At 39.1% G+C, this 16,284-nt stretch overlaps 1 protein-coding gene across 1 annotated transcript in view; it reads left to right on the forward strand.

The window, feature by feature from the left end:
- Nucleotides 1-16,284, forward strand: part of RAB38 (RAB38, member RAS oncogene family) — a 56,972-nt gene that overhangs the window by 17,554 nt on the left and 23,134 nt on the right. The window contains exon 2 of the mRNA XM_042904603.1: nucleotides 5,144-5,424. Within this exon, the coding sequence (XP_042760537.1) occupies nucleotides 5,144-5,424 (281 nt within the window). The remainder of the gene's footprint in view (nucleotides 1-5,143; nucleotides 5,425-16,284) is intronic.

The raw sequence follows: 16,284 nt of genomic DNA on the forward strand, positions 1-16,284 counted from the left end.
ATACAAGAGACATGGCAGAGGGTGAGCCTTAAAGTCCAGTTAAGCCTGCAAGTATCTGCTGGGGTGAGGGGAGGTAAAGAATTAAGGGTTATTCCTTCACTCGGTGAGGAGACCTTACTGAGCACTCACTGTATACTGAATGTTCAATACACTTGTCATGGGGGTGCTTAAACCTGGTTCTGGCTAGGGGGAACTTACAATTTTGTGAGGGAAGATTACACATGGTTAATGCCAGTATATCAGCCTAGGTGACTTGGAAAAAAAGTGATTGATTGATACATTTCTGTCACTGGCTTGGTGGGGCAAAGTAGGGAAGAGAGAAGATGAGACGGTTTCAAAATGTTGGACGCAAGGTAAGATGGGCCCTTAAAAAGTGGACAAAACCTGCTCACGAGGATGTCAGCCAGACTCTGATCCTAGTCTAGATTTCCTTGACTCACTCTTCAAAACCAGCTTAAGCTATTGTAAATTCAGTAATTAGATAGATTTTTTTTCCTCTAGATCCTTGTGCAAGGTCCATATTTACTCTCATTTTTATCTTCCTGCTTTTCATTCTATTATTCCCTAGAAATAAAGAGTATATCTGTATCTTGGAGGAAATTTTAGCTCTATGGATTGTGCCATGACCCAAAACATATGTTATTTTGAATAGAGTAAATTGATTCCAAATTTCTTAAGAATATGAAAATGATTACAAAATCATAACATTCCAGTCTAAAACTTGTTGCAACAGATATGCACCTAGCCCTGTTAGAATAATGTTAATTTTCTCCATCAATGAACATCTTTCGATTATTTACTGGAAATGAGAGTATAATATAGAGCAAGTGTGTTAGTACACAGCACTCGTTCATGAATATACGATGATGTTGTATTTTAGAGGAAGAAAGAACTTTAATTTTAGCTTATTTCTGCAAGAGTATCTTGAGTTTTTACTATATCAAATAGGTGGAAAATAGGCCTCAGATTTATAAGATCAAAATATGATCAACTTGCTCTTCAAGATTTTACAGTGCTGTAGTGGAGACTGAAGCATGAATATATAGCATAATAAATGTAAATGATGTCAGGTAAAGAAAATGCTACAGGGTCGTGAAAAAGTTGGGAGGCCAGGGAAGGTTGCAGAACTGTAATGGCATTTCAGGGCACAATTATAGGATATACAGGATTTCATTGGACAGAGTGAGAGGAAGAAAGATGGGGAAGGAATTCAGGTTTTGGGAATAGAGATATAAAAAGGAAAGAAAAATCCAGGGAGTAATGGAGGATGTGTTTTAGAAAGAGTAAGTACTCTAGTGTGGCTTCGCCATGGAGCACTTGAAGAAAGTGACAGGAGGAGAGTTTGGAAAGGTGGTTGGAGCCAAAGTCTCCTTATCTGCAGTTTTAATAAAGGTGTCTATTTTTAAGCATGTAAGAGGCACTGAAGGGCTAAAGCAATAGAACATAATGGTAATGTTTACATTTTGAAAGTGGATTAATACAGAAATGGTTTTAAGATTTCACCTAGGGACTGCTTAAAAAGATAGATTCCTGGGCCCCATATAAAACTACCATGTAAGAATCTCTGAAGAACATGGCCCAGGAATGGGTGTTCTATAAATACCTAAGATGCATTTTCTTTCCTGCTTTATTGAAATATAATTGGCATATAACGTGTAAATTTAAGCTGTACAGCATGATGGCTTGATATATTTATATATTTCAAAATGATTACTACGATAAGATGAACACCTCCATCACCTTACATAATTCCCTTTTTTTTTTTGTCTGTGGTGGGAACATGTAAGAACTACTCTTTTAGCAACTTTATACACATAATACAGTATTATTAATTATAATCATCATACTATATATTAGATCCCACCACTTATTTATCTTATAACTGGAGGTCTATATCCTTTGGCCAACATCTCCCCGTTTCTCCCACTCTCAGACTTCAGCAACCACCTTTCTACTCTCTGTTTCTACAAGTTTGACTTTTTTGGATTCCACATATAAATGAGATGATATAGTATTTTTTTCCTCTGTCTGACTTATTTCACTTACCATAATGTTCTCATAGCATTTGCCATGTTGCAAAAGGAAGAATTTCCTTCTTTTTTGTGGCTGAATAATATTTCACTGTATGCATATACCACGTTTTCTTCATTCATTCATTCATTCATTCATTCACTGGTAGACACTTACGAGGTTGCCATGTCTCATTCCTTGTGGACAATGCTGCAATGAACAGGGGGGTGCAGATAGCTCTTTAAGATAATGACTTCATTTCCTTCCTGTGTATGCCCGTCTGGTGATCCCTTATGCTGCCAGAATGTCTGAAGACCTATGTTTATATTTATATTTATTTTAAGATCAGTAGCAGTGCTGATGGGGAAGAGGACTGATCAGGGGCTGCTTCTGAAACAGAAGCATTGGTAGAATGTTGGAGACCCTTTGGACAGAGAGGCGAAGAAAGAGTCAGATGACTTGAAGGTACCGCTCTGGGGCACAATATTACTAGTGATGCTGAGAACTGGAGGGAACACAGAGGGAGTAGGAGGTGGAGAGCTGGTTGCCTGCATCTGAGGAGGTTGATTAGAGGGGTTGCCAGAGGCAATAACGAATTTAGTTTCCGGTATCCAATCCCATTTCCCTATTTTACCAATGAGGAAAGCTGAGGCTCAGAATGGTACGGTGACTAATCTGAGGTCACAGAGCTGGTTGGTTAGTAGTGGAGTGGTAAATGGATGTGCCCAGTTTAACAGAAAACCCAACACACTTCCTCCTCTTGTTTCTATGCCTGTGTAGAAGATTCACAGCTTGATTATGTGCACTGAGAACATCTATAGAGTATTAATTACCAAGTGAAAATCCATTAAATAAACATTATGACTGTATTGCTTATGTATATTTTTAGATGAGTCTGTGACACCAAATGGACTACTTAAGGCCGTTGGGACAGAGGGCCACGCATTAATTTACTAGGAATATTTTAACTCTAGAAGCAGGAAAGCAGCGAGGGACCTAGGAGGTCAGCCAAAACAAATTCATGCACGTAAAACATGCCTGACATACAATAATAAGCACAGGTGAGAAAACGTAGTCTTACGAAGAGGAATACATTTGTCTAAGGCTGCACTGGTAACCAGTGATTAAAATGAAGACCGGTGTCTTCTGACCATTTAATTTACTGCCTTCTGCAGCAAGGTTTTCCAAATTATTACTGCAGCCATCGTATTAACTTTTGTGGTTCAGTTGATTGCTTTGTCATTTAACTTTCCTGGAAGCTGAACATTGAATCATGAGTCACATCGACAGGGCTATGGATGTGTGTGTAGAATCTAAGAGAAAAGAGAACCTACCTGCTGAATTGGATCATTTTTAGTGCAAGCATCCAGTATGACACTTCTTAGTTTAGCAGTTCAAGGGCAAAAAATTATGTATTTCCAGCACAAAGTACAGAGCCTGGACTGTATTAGCTATCCAGTAAATGTATGTTCAATGAGTGATCTAACCCCACAGGGAGTTTTTGAACTATGGTCTTTTTTTTTTTTTTTTTTTTTTTTTTAAGTAAGTTACCTATGATACTCTCCTCAGGTCTCAATATTGGCCATTCGTAGGGATTCATGAAAAGTCACATGGTTCTCATTCTTTTAATAAAAAACAGCAGAGAGAGAGCTATCAGCTGACAAAGGAAGGATAAAATGTGAGTGCTAGAAATGCCCTTTTCTGAATGTGACCTCTTATCAGATCACCGGAAATATAAACTTTTCAAGTCTACCAGCCCAGTGACCTCAGTGTACAAAGATCACTTTTTTCTCTTTGTTTCTGATCTGGCACACATACCCTCATGAACTCAAACACACACACACATACATACAGATTTTCCTTTTTGAATTCCTATAAAGGTGTTAAGCCTATACATTGTTTTTTTGCATTAGTCTTAAAAGTGACCCTTTGCCATAAATTTTAAATGTAAAAATCTTTCTTCTTCAGGACCTCCTTACTCTATTATGAAAATCTCTGGACAAGCAGATTATTGAATAACCCATGACTTTGCTTTTCATCTGATTAGTTCCCTGAAAGGGATCATAAGACAACTGTGCAAAGCCTAGAGGCCTTCAGAGTCCCAAATGATCACAGAAGCCTTTTTTTCCCCTCTCTTCCTGAAATGTCATGGCCACCCTGAGCAGTATCAAAGGAGATCACTGTTTGCATTAGGAACTAAAAAAAGAAAGAAAATAAAAGAAATTTAAAACTCATTTGGGAGAAATGAAAGTTCATCTGTGGGTTGTGTGTCATATGAAGAGTATTATACCTCTTTCTTTGATTGACTAGACAACTATGGGGAAGAAAACAAAGCTTCTGTGGTGAAACCCATGTAAGGAATGTTTTAGGATCATCATGTGCTGGCCCCTACCGAATGCTCTTCTTTCCAGTGATACATGCATGAGCACACAGGCTCACACAATATAGGACCATTAGGGCGGAACCCTTGACCTGCATCCATTTTCACTAGTGCTATGGATCATTTCCTCTTCAAATCTGCAATGCTAATGCCCATGTGAATATCACAACCTACAAAAGAGTTTTTTAACTTGAATTAAAACTCACCATCACAACATCTTGTACTCAGAGTTAAATGTAAAGTGTTTTTAAAATTGTTGACCTATATGTCCTTAGATATAGGCCAGTTACGGCGTTTTATTCTTTTTGAGAGAAGTTGGCTTATTAAATACACACCTCGCTTTATTTTAATTTTTATAACTTTATAAGACTCTTCACATGAATAAATGACCAAATCAGAATAAAAGGCCTTTGGCCATACACTTCTGGAGTTTTGGGTTCAAAAAATATAAACCCACCCTTCATTAGCTCCTGTCTTCAGCTACTGCTAGTGGATAGAGTTACAACCAATAAGATTCATTCCATTTTGTTAATTAGCTGAAATCCCAGTCAATTTTGGTCATAAATTCTGCTCTGGAACTCTGGTTTCACTACCTACATCATACTGATTGTGTACTTAGCTCACTCTTTAAACATAAGTACTGAAGCACTTTAGTGAGGGATCTGCTCACACTGGACACCTTGAGAGTTTCCAGTATATGATTCAGTTTACAATTGTAATGAGTTTTTGATTTCTCTTTCTTTTTGGTGATAGGTCAAGAAAGGTTTGGAAATATGACAAGGGTCTATTACAGAGAAGCTATGGGCGCATTTATTGTCTTCGATGTCACCAGGCCAGCTACATTTGAAGCAGTGACAAAGTGGAAAAATGATTTGGACTCAAAGTTAAGTCTTCCTAATGGCAAACCAGTTTCAGTGGTTTTGTTGGCCAACAAATGTGACCAGGGGAAGGATGTGCTCACGAACAATGGCCTCAAGATGGACCAGTTCTGCAAGGAGCATGGTTTCGTAGGATGGTTTGAAACATCAGCCAAGGTAATGTGACCTTAAAGGGGAAACCTATTAGGCAAGATTCACAAAGACAATAATCATATAATCATTATCATCATCATTATGATGATAATATGTGTTTGTTTAGTGATTTGTATTTCCCAGATTGTTTTAAGCTCTTTCTCATCTCAAGAAGATGAGTTGGCAGGGCAGAAATTACTATCCACAATTTAAGATGATTTTGGCAGGGGCACCTGGGTGGCTCAGTCGGTTAAGTGTCCGACTTCAGTTCAGGTCATGATCTTGTGGTTCTTGAGTTCAAGCCCCACATCGGACTCTGTGCTGACAGCTCAGAACCTGGAGCCTGCTTCAGATTCTGTGTCTCCCTCTCTCTCTGCCCCTCCCTCAATCCCTGCTCTCATTCTGTCTCCCTCAAAAATAAATAAACCTTAAAAATTTTTTTAAAAAGATGATTTTGGCTAAGAGAGCAAAAAGCAACTTGTACATGGTCACAGTAATAATAGTTAATAACTGTTTGTTTAGTGAGTGCTTATTATATGTCAGGCATGTTTTACGTGCATTTTCTCATTTAGTCCTCAATAACAACCCTGTTAGGTAAGTATGATTTTAGAGTGAATGAAAGAAATGGGCCTTGCATTCAGTGTCACTGCCTTATCCATGTATTAATTAATTTATTCCATCAATATTTAATATGTTCTTCTGTATGCCAGGCATGGTGCTTTGCCCTAGAAATGAAAAGATGGCAGGAACGCAGAACTACCACATTGGGAATACTGGAAGAGTGGAGTGAGAAAGTAGTTAGCAAGTATCGCTGTGAAGAACATCGTGTGGTTTGGCACTGCTCACTCTTCAGGTGGTGGAGGAGTAGCAGGGAGTGGGGCAGAGTCAGGGCTGGAAGATGAAGAACCCAATGTGGTGTGATAAGGATATTATTGTTCCCATAATGCCCCATGCTGCCATCTCATCTGTCAGATGCATGGTTTTTGCTTTACTCCCTTTTGTTTTTGCTTATATTTTTGTATCTCAGTATCAGAGAGAGAAAAAAAAAAAGCTTTTATGGTAAATTTTGAAAGTGAAAAAATACATAAATTAACATAACATATTGTAAGTTTACATATATGTTAAAAATGTAAGTATAAAATATATGAAACATTTTATATATTTTATATTTATAAATTATATTTTATAATATATATTTGTATAATATTTATATATTTTACATATAAATGTATACATATATTTTACATTATTAGGATTGCATTCTGCTTAGTTTTATATCATAATTTTCCCATTTTATTTATTTGTGAAAAACACAAAATAAATACTTAGGGAGTGGAGCACAGGCACTGTGCTGGTTGTTTGGGATTCAACTATGAATAAGATAGGCATTGTCTCTGTACTTATGGAAATCACAGTAAGGCCTTATTGTGAACATTTGTGCAATCACTAGAGAATGGTTTGAAAATATAACTTTAGTGGACATCATTCAAATAGGCTGAGGAGGAGTCTGAGACCTGTTTCATGCTGGAGAGAAGAATGGTCAGATTTTCCTCGGGGACTAGGGCAAGACAGACTGGAGGCAGGTCAACCTGGAGACAGAGTAACGTAGTAGTGATTGAATTCCTGTGGGAAAATGGCAAGGCTTTGAACGAAGGTGAAGGCTATAAGGATTGGAAAGAAAAACCTGAGTTGAGACTATCACTGAAATTCATTTATTTATTTTTAAAACTTTATTTATTCATTTTGAGAGAGAGAGAGGGAGAGGGCGGGGGAAGGACAGAGAGAGAGGGAGAGAGAAAAGCCCAAGAAGGCTCCACGCTGTCAGCACAGAGCCCAATGTGGGGCTTGATCCCATGAATCGAGAGATCATGACCTGAGCTGAAACCAAGAGTCACATGTTTAACCAACTGAGTCACCCAGGTGCCCCTCACTGAAATCTGAATACCAGCAGTTGTTAAGCAACTGAGTGGGTTGGGGGATGGTAGAGATGGAGAAGAGGGTGGTGGTGCCACTTTTTCTGTCCTAGTTGGGATGTTCCTTTGTTCCCCTCATGTCCTGGAGAGTCTCAATGAGAGTGGTGTCTCTGAGCTGGCCTGTTTTGGGAAGTTGCTACTTCTCAGTGCCTGGCATTTTTGCCTTCCTTGGAGCCACGGTGTGCTATTTTGTCTTTTCTTCCAAAACCTTTTGTTTCCCTTATTTCTTGGGGTTATCTTTTAATTCAGGCCACAGTATCCATCATTTTCTACTGCCTTTCTACTCTACTTGTCAGTGAACCTTTTTGGTTGGTTTGTTTGATGAATTATTGTAAAGAGAGAGATGCAGAGCAAAACTCACAGGTCTGATTAAATTACACAAATTAAAGAAATATGACATTTTTTATAGTTTTATTTTTGGATGTTGATATTGCTGTTTTCTTTTTAAATTCCAAAATGTGTGTGAATTCACCTATTCTCTTTATTCCTTAGCCCTATCCTCAGTTTCACTCTACAACTTCTGCATTTTCCTTCAGATTCCTTTCTTTCAAAATAATTGCTTTCCTGCTCAAAACTCCAGGTACAGGGGTAGAAGAGTAAGATTTTAGAGAACTCCTTTTCCCAATAGGTTACTTTCCATTTGAAGGGCAAACTAGAATGAATGACTCATATATATGATGAAGGAGTCTTCCATCATTCATTCATTCATTTAACAAATATTATTGAACACCTGTTATGTACCAGACACTGGGAATACAGAAATGCATAAAAAAGACAGAATCCTGACCTCATGGATAACAATAAAATATAAATTAAACACATAAGATGGTATATGGGGAAAAGTGTTAGCAAAACAAATAAATAAATAAATAAATAAAATAGAAAAAGAAGAAAAGAAAAGAAAGGAAAGGAAAAGACCTATGAGTTTGTGAGGAGGGCTGAAATTGCTTGTAGACCAAAGGACCTTCTGGACATTTTCTTTAACCTCACTTTGACATTTCTTGTTCCACTATGGCAGTCAAACTCTGCTTAAGAGCATGAGGTTCATTAACTTAAGGCCTGACTGACCCACTGTACTTAGATACTGGATTTTTAATCCTCCAAATCCCTGCCAGTGTAAACTTTGAAGAGAAGCTTTGTACAGAGAGAGGGTGGAGGGATTTCACAAGCCTAAAGTGTGCTGAAATGCTAAAGAGGGTACAAGGCCTCATTGTATTGCACTCAATGCCTTCTTCCCTCCAAACATACTGCTATTGAAATTGTCCCAAATGTCTTAATAATGAAAATGTCTTCCCAGTGCCAGGTTAGTATTCAAAGTTAATATCTAGCATCTCAGGAACAATACTGCAGCATTGATGCTGGAGTGTCAAACTGCTCAAAAAGTCGTTTTTAAATGATCTCTGATAAAGCTCTGCTTAATTTCTGAGGATAGTATTACAGCATTTACAAAATAGAGGCCCAGATCAAACTGTCTACCCAAAGACAAGATGGCAGCATGTGGAACTGCGATCCATTTATTCTTTGATTACAACATTTGGGGGCAGGGAACATTTCCTATAGAGATCTTTGTCTTAGAAAGTGAATCTACTAACAATTAGAATCCTTTTGTGGGATGTCATGATCTGTCTGGTGATAAACAACTGATTTCCTTTTTTATGACTCTAAAACTTCTGATGGACCAAAGGCCATGACCTTTGGCTTTGTCGCCATGGCCACATCTTGTAGCAGTCCTGCAGCTTGGCCATTTCTAAAGCTGAAACTAACAGGTTGTTTGAAAAGTCACTGGGACTAGCCTCCATCTTGATGCTGACCTTGCTGCTGAGGGAAATTTGCCCTTTTGCTCTTCAGTCTTGTAGAATAATTTTCCATAAGAGTTTTTATGTCTCACTGCTATTGCTGGAACACTCATGGTAGCCTCTGGCTGTGATTTAAGAGAGAAAAAATTAGGTGTATGCTAGCATCTATGATCTTTTTACACCATTTCTTCAAATATTAAAACCAGAGGAATAAAAAGAAAAACTGTTGTGAATAAGTTGAGTTTTCTTTAGTTTTCAACCTTTATATTCTTTTTTTTTTCTCAGCCATGTTTACTTGAATTCTACCTGTGGATTCACTAGGACCAGATAATATATAATTGGGGGTGATTACATGTCCCATTTTCCAAGGGCGTTCCTGGTTTATACTGCTGTCCTGGCATGATTATTGGAACAACCCATTCTTGGTTTGTAATTTGAATTTACATGGTCACCATATAGATCAGGAGCTCTAGTACATCTCACTGTCCACATCAGATCTTAACTCTACTAATGTCTATTTTATGCACCCTTGTGCCTAAGCCCAGTCTCTATAATATGTTTTGGTAGATTTGTCTCTTTACGATGAGAGCCTTGGTCTGTTCTTGTTGGAGCATCCCCAGAGTTGGCAGTCCTAACTTCTGGGCCCTTCTCACTGGCTGATGGGGCCCTGCTACCTGTTGAGCCATTTACCTCGTCTATTCTTGGTGCCCATTACCTGAATCTCCACCAGTTGCTTCTTTTGGATTCACTTTCTGGCCACACCCACTTACCTTCTAGGGTTGTCAAGAACATTAAGTGACATAATGTATATGTTATGTCTGATCACATATACACACCACACCTACCCCTCAAACATAACATCTCTGTTATCTGTTTGCACAACCCATCCTCTGGTCTGGATGTCACCGTCTGTACTTAGCTCTGATGCACACAACAACTGCACTTGGTGGAAGGGTATGCTTCTATATCTTAGCTCTTTACAGGCTGTCCCATCCTGCTTTTATGGTGCAGTGGTTCACACATGGCTGTGTTTAGAAACAGGAGACCAGGAAAATTCCTGGGTAGATGGGAAATAGTGGAGCAAGTAATATCTATCCAATGGTGGTGACAGGAACCAAAGTCACAGAAAGAACTTCAGTGCTCCTGACTCATGCTCCCCTCCACCTCATGCCCTACTCCTGGCAGATTTCCATGGCTGTTCCTATCCTATGTATAGCTCCATTTTAGGCCCACTCTCTTTCTTAGAATGTTCTAAAATCACTGGGTTCCCCAGGAAGAAATTTTCTTACATTAAACTCCACTCAATTTTGGTCTCTTCCCTGCAGTTAAAAAGAAAAATGTTGGTATTTGTCCTTCTGGGAGAGGGAGTATACTCAGAAGTGTTCTCTATAAGAACATATTAATTTCTTACAGGGAGGAGTAGGTTTTCCTCAGTGTAATGGATGTTTTTCATGTATTTTGGATTTCTAGCAGTTATTACACATGTTTGCTATCTTTAGGGGAACCCCCAGCCATAGCAGGCTTACCTTCTCAGGAAGAACCCATAGAACTTTCTTCTTTTGCTTTCTTTGCAGCCAGATCACAGGCATGTGACCTAGATTCCACCAATAATACTTATTTTGAGAGAGAAAGAGAGAGAGCATGAGCAGGGTTGGGGCAGAGAGAGAGAGAGGAGGGAGAGGATCCCAAGCAGGCTCTGCACTGTCAACACAGAGGCAAACCATGAGAGCATGACCTGGGCCAAAACCAAGAGTCAGACGCTTAACCAACTGAGCCACCCAGGAGCCCCTCCACCAATCATACTGATGGAGAAGTGGGCAACTAGAGGAAGAAGGTACAATGTAAAATCCATTTTTTGGTGGTGGAGAGGGGGGTGGAGGCAGAGCAGGACTCCATCCTTGGGAGACAGCAGAATTTTCAGGGTCCTATGTTTGACCCAGAAAGATAATCACTGCTGGCCCCAGGGACAGTTGCATTCAAGTTCAGTTCCTCGAAGCTTCACAGATTATGGGACGCAGTGCTCATTGGTGGCTGGCATTGTGTCCTTATCAGGCCTTTTTTATGTAGGGCTTGAGTTTCTGGAAGCTTAGGCTTGAGCCTATTTCATAAGACTGCTGAATAAATGTACAAGCTACACAATATCTCTTGAATACACTATTCCGTAGTTGGCACTTCAGATTCTGTGTCTTACTACTGAGAACCTGGATTAATATACATGGTTGAATATGTTTGAGAAATCCAACCTGAATAACTGCTTCCCTTGCTGCAGGACTTCTTAGGACTTTGATATTCTAATGTGCATTCTGAATCTCCAGGAAGAACTGTGGCCCTATCTCTTGCTGTTTTCTATATGTGAGCTTCATGTGGAGATTTTCATGCAAATGCACTCATTCAATCCTTCTCATGAGCCTACAGAGTAGGCATTATTATTATTACCATTTTAAAGAAAAAAAAAAGTTGAGACTTGAGTGACTTTCCTAAAACTGTATAACTACGGCCTTTAAAAATTTTTTTTCAATGTTTATTTTTTAGAGAGAGAGAGAGACAGAGCACAAGTGGAGAAGGGCAGAGAGAGAGAGGGAGACACAGAATCTGAAGCAGGGTCTAGGCTCTGAGCTGTCAGCACAGAGCCTGATGCGGGGCTTGAACTCACAAGCTGTGAGATCATGACCTAAGCCCAAGTAGGACGCTCAACCAACTGAGCCACCCAGGTGCCCCACTACTGCCTTTTTTTTTTTTTTTAATTCTAACATACTCTTTTTGTTCTTTCATATGTTAACATTTCAAAATCAAAGTGTGCCCTATAGCCAGTGTGATTTCTAAAAATAAAAATGATGGCTTTTTCTGCTGTCTCCTTCAAGAAGAGGAGCACCTGGGTGGCCCAGTCGATAAGTGTCTGACTCTTGATTTTGACTCAGTTTGTGATCTCGTGGGTTTGTGACATTGAGCCTCACGTCCAACTCTGCCCTGAGAGCGCAGAGCCTACTTGGGATTCTCTCTCTCCCTCTCTCTGCCCCTCCCCCACTCATGTATGTGCGCTCATACTCTCTCTCTCTTTCTCTCAAAATAAATAAATAAGCATTAAAAAAAAAAAGAGGGGTCTACACCATGCAGCAGTACCTAAATGTGTTTGGTCATGTGGAACACTTAACAAAATAGTGGAACAAGCTTAGGAAATGCTGGCCTAGAATTTTCATTTAAAAGGAAAGTTTTCTGTGTTTTGTTGTTTACTGAGCTCTTATTATTATTATTATTATTATTATTGTTCTGCAAGCTAAAATATGCAGCAGTTAAGAAGTGGCTAGTTTTTCTGGAAGCTGCCTGAAGAGTAGTATCACATATGATTTATTTCATAGGCTTCTAGAAAATATACACTTAGAAACATAATGCATTCATACAAACTGAAAATGCATAGATAATGCCATCTGGGTATGGGTAGATGGCTATTCTAATTCACTTTTAGCAGATTGAGTAGAGAACACCATTTAAAAAAAAAAAAAAAACCTTTTATTTTTAAATTGGGTAGTAGACCATCTCTGATTATTCTCATTTTTCAAATGTCAAACCATGAAAAAATTCTTGACAGTCACTGGTGCAATCACTGATTCAATACAATTTGTATTGAGTGACTGTCCAGGTCTGTGCTGTGAATGATGTATATTAAGGTCTTTCTGAGTTCAGAGCATGTTATGAGGTACCAGTTCTTATTCTTAAAATGTTAGAATTTCCTATAGGAAATAGATCTTACAGGTTTTAAGCATCTGTCTCCAAAGAATTTAGATGAGGTTGTAGGATGAGCGTTCACTCACTTACTTTGTCCCAGCACATTTAACCCTGTATTTTCAGCTGGTCTGATTAGAGCTGTTTGTAGTTAGGGACATAAAAGGAAGGGCCCAATCTGGAATCTATAATCAGAGCCAAGTTAGAAGATGTTATTTAAAGGAAATGGTGGCAATGTTTAATAGTCTGTAGCACAACCATTGGAATCACTGCTTCTGACAGATTCTTAATGCCCTACAACAACAACAAAAAAAAGCGACTTGTTTCTTGAAGTTGAGAAGAGCTTAAGTGCCAGAGCCTGAAACTCAAGCTACTCACCTGCTTGTGAATCAATGTAAATTAATAATAATGTTTTGATTTTTATCTTTAGCCAAATTGGTTCTCTAGAGGTTTTCTAGTCTGTGCTTAAAATTTTCTAGAGAATCTGAGATCCAACTATGACTAAAATGTCGTAGGAAAGTAGATGTGGATCCTCAGAGGATATAGTCACAGCTTGGTGTGCAGGGGGCAAGGTGTTCCATATGTCCTTCTCTCCTGCATGTTTTAAATTTTCATTTCATAAAGCTTAGGTCCTTCCTGTCTGACATTTGGACAGTTTTAATAGTCTATTTCCACACTTTGCTTATGATAGTCTGTACTGCATGGTGCTAAAAACTCAATCTACCCAAGGGATCACTTTGATAATTCAAGAATCTTCTGTAGGCCCTACTTTTTGATTCAAATTTAGACACCTTGGAACAGGGATCAGCGAACGATAGCCTGCAGCCCAAGTATATAGCCTACCTCCTATTTTGTAAATAAAGTTTTATTGGAGCACAGCCATGCTCATTGATTTATGTTTCTGGAGTCAGCTTTCCTCCTGGATCTTGATCTCTAACCATGACTTCTTTCCCAAACTTCAGACTTCCATATCCTTCTGGGTCTCTACCTGGATTTCACCCAGACAACTCTTCAAACCCAACACATCTGAAACTGAATTCATTGGCTTTTCTGCCAGTCAGATCATCTGATGTGGAGACCTCACATCCACCTGGACATCTAAGCCATGCACCCTTATAACTAGGTTACTCACCCTTCAGAAATCCCTTGTTCCTGAGCATAGAAAACCCACAGTGAGATTCTTTCTTGCCCCTTTTTTGTCCTTCCATTTATCCCTAATGTTACTGAACTGCTTCACATCCCCTGTTCACATCTTGCTTTTCCCTTTGTCTGGGACATGCTTCTTACAGTTATTCACCTCCCTCTCATTCTTCCTTCAGAACTTGACTCAAGTGCTATTGGTTACCAACCCTCAGGTAGTCTCTCCTGTTTCTTATCACAATTGTGTCAAGATTCTTTCTTTGTGAGCCTGCCCTCTGTACTGCACTGTGAAATCTTCCTGGGCAGCCACCAGCTCAGTGGCTTGCACATCCATAGTGGTCATTTGGTCAGTGGTTATTGGATGGAACAGAATTGTTTGCTACACTGCTTCTCAAGGACTCTTTCAGAAGATTCTTTTACCCTATTATTCTTTTTCCTACCCTTTATGGGGGTATTTCTGTCCTTAGAGAACTGTGCAGAAGGAGAAAAATTAATTTACTACTATATTTCCCAGGAGGACTCCACATTACATAACTGCTTTCATCCAGAAACCTTTATAGATCCTTTGCACAGCAGGGAGGTTGCAGTGCCCTGCAGTGTGGAGGGGGGAGCAGAGAAAGAAATGAAGATGAGGGAAATATCCCCCCTAATGCCTTGGGCCCTAAACTGGGAACTGCAGAAGTCTTTTCCTGGTAACACCGCACAGCATCCCGCAAGAATCTCCCATTAGCCTGTGGATCTTATTATCTGGCTTATTCCTCCTTCACACCCCAGGACCAGAATTTAGTATCTTTTCCTCATTGAAATTCCCATCATCTTGTTTACATGCATCTCTCCTTTTGTTCAGCTCCTGTCATTTGAGCCATGCACAATGGCTAGCATATTGGCCTTTTCTTACTATTCATAAAATGGAGTTCCAGAGAGGCTTTGGAGAAACCAGGCCCAGACTTCAGATCTAGTCCAGAACTCTATCCATTGACAATGATTCTTGAAAAGTTGTACATCAGGAACTCCTGAAGAGCTTGCTAAGATTCCACATGGCTCAGCCCTGCTCTGAGGTGTCTGGAGGTGCATAGATGTATGTTTTTAGAAAACGGTCTTTGGTGATGTTGGTATGCACCTTGGTTGAGATGCATTGTGTTATACTTTGTTCGTTCACTCACTCATTCATTCATTCATTCATTCCTGAAGTATTCCTTGAATAGCTACTATGTGTGTGTTCAGGTAGGCACTTTGCCAACCACTGGGGCACTGATCATAAAGGGCATAGATTCTTCCCATTAAGAACTTCCCAGTCTCCTAGAGGCAAACTCATATAAACAAATAATTATAATGCAGTATGAATTTCTGTAAAAATTGGTGGCTTCTATGCGAGGTGTAGGAACACTTGAAGGAAAGGCTGTTATCTGTGCCTGAGAGTGAGACAGCTTCCTTGATGTTTGTTGTGTGTCACCAAGGATGAGAGAGTCCCCAAAGGAAGATTGAAAGGGGACTCGTGAGAGGAACTCCTTTTTAAGGGGTGCCACGCAGAGGGTCTTTAGAAGCCACTGTTAGGAGATTCTGGGTGTTCTTAAAAGCAAAGACAAGCTTTTCATCTTTACTCTTAAGATATCTTAAGTGAGAACATGTCACTACTGCAGTTAGTAGCTTTACAGTAATCAGAAACTTGTCAATACGAAACCACAAAGAATCTTATTATTAAGAATCATAGTTTATATTTATGAAACACACTCATACTCTTATTCCCAGGCCTTGTCCTAAGTGCTTTATTTGTTTCATTTACTTCTCACAAACCCTCATGAACCACATAGTGTTATGCATGTTTTACAAATTAAGGAGCTGAGGCTTAGAGACGTCAAATGATTTACCCATGATCATATGGTTAGCAAGTGGCAGAGTCAGAATTAGAACCCAGATCCCTCTATTCAAAGGGATCTTTGAATAGTTTTTATAAATCCACTACTATTCTCCATTGTGTTCTGATTTCTAAACATGTGTTGAAATCTCTTGAATGCTGCTGCATATTTTCTCATTCTTTTAGTTCTTGAGATGCTAATTGAAATGTTTTATTTCTTTCAAATCATTTGTTTTCAGTGTTTTCGCAAGGATAGGGAATAAACCTATTCCCTCAGTCTGCCATGTTTAACTGGAAGGTACCCGTGCTCTTTGACCTTTTTGCTGATTATCTACTTCATTTCTGACTCAAGTTTAGTCATTATATAATTTAACTCATTATAGTTTCTTTTAAAATTAGG

This window comes from Panthera leo, chromosome D1 (assembly GCF_018350215.1).
Source record: "Panthera leo isolate Ple1 chromosome D1, P.leo_Ple1_pat1.1, whole genome shotgun sequence".
NCBI classification, from domain to species: Eukaryota; Metazoa; Chordata; class Mammalia; order Carnivora; family Felidae; genus Panthera; species Panthera leo.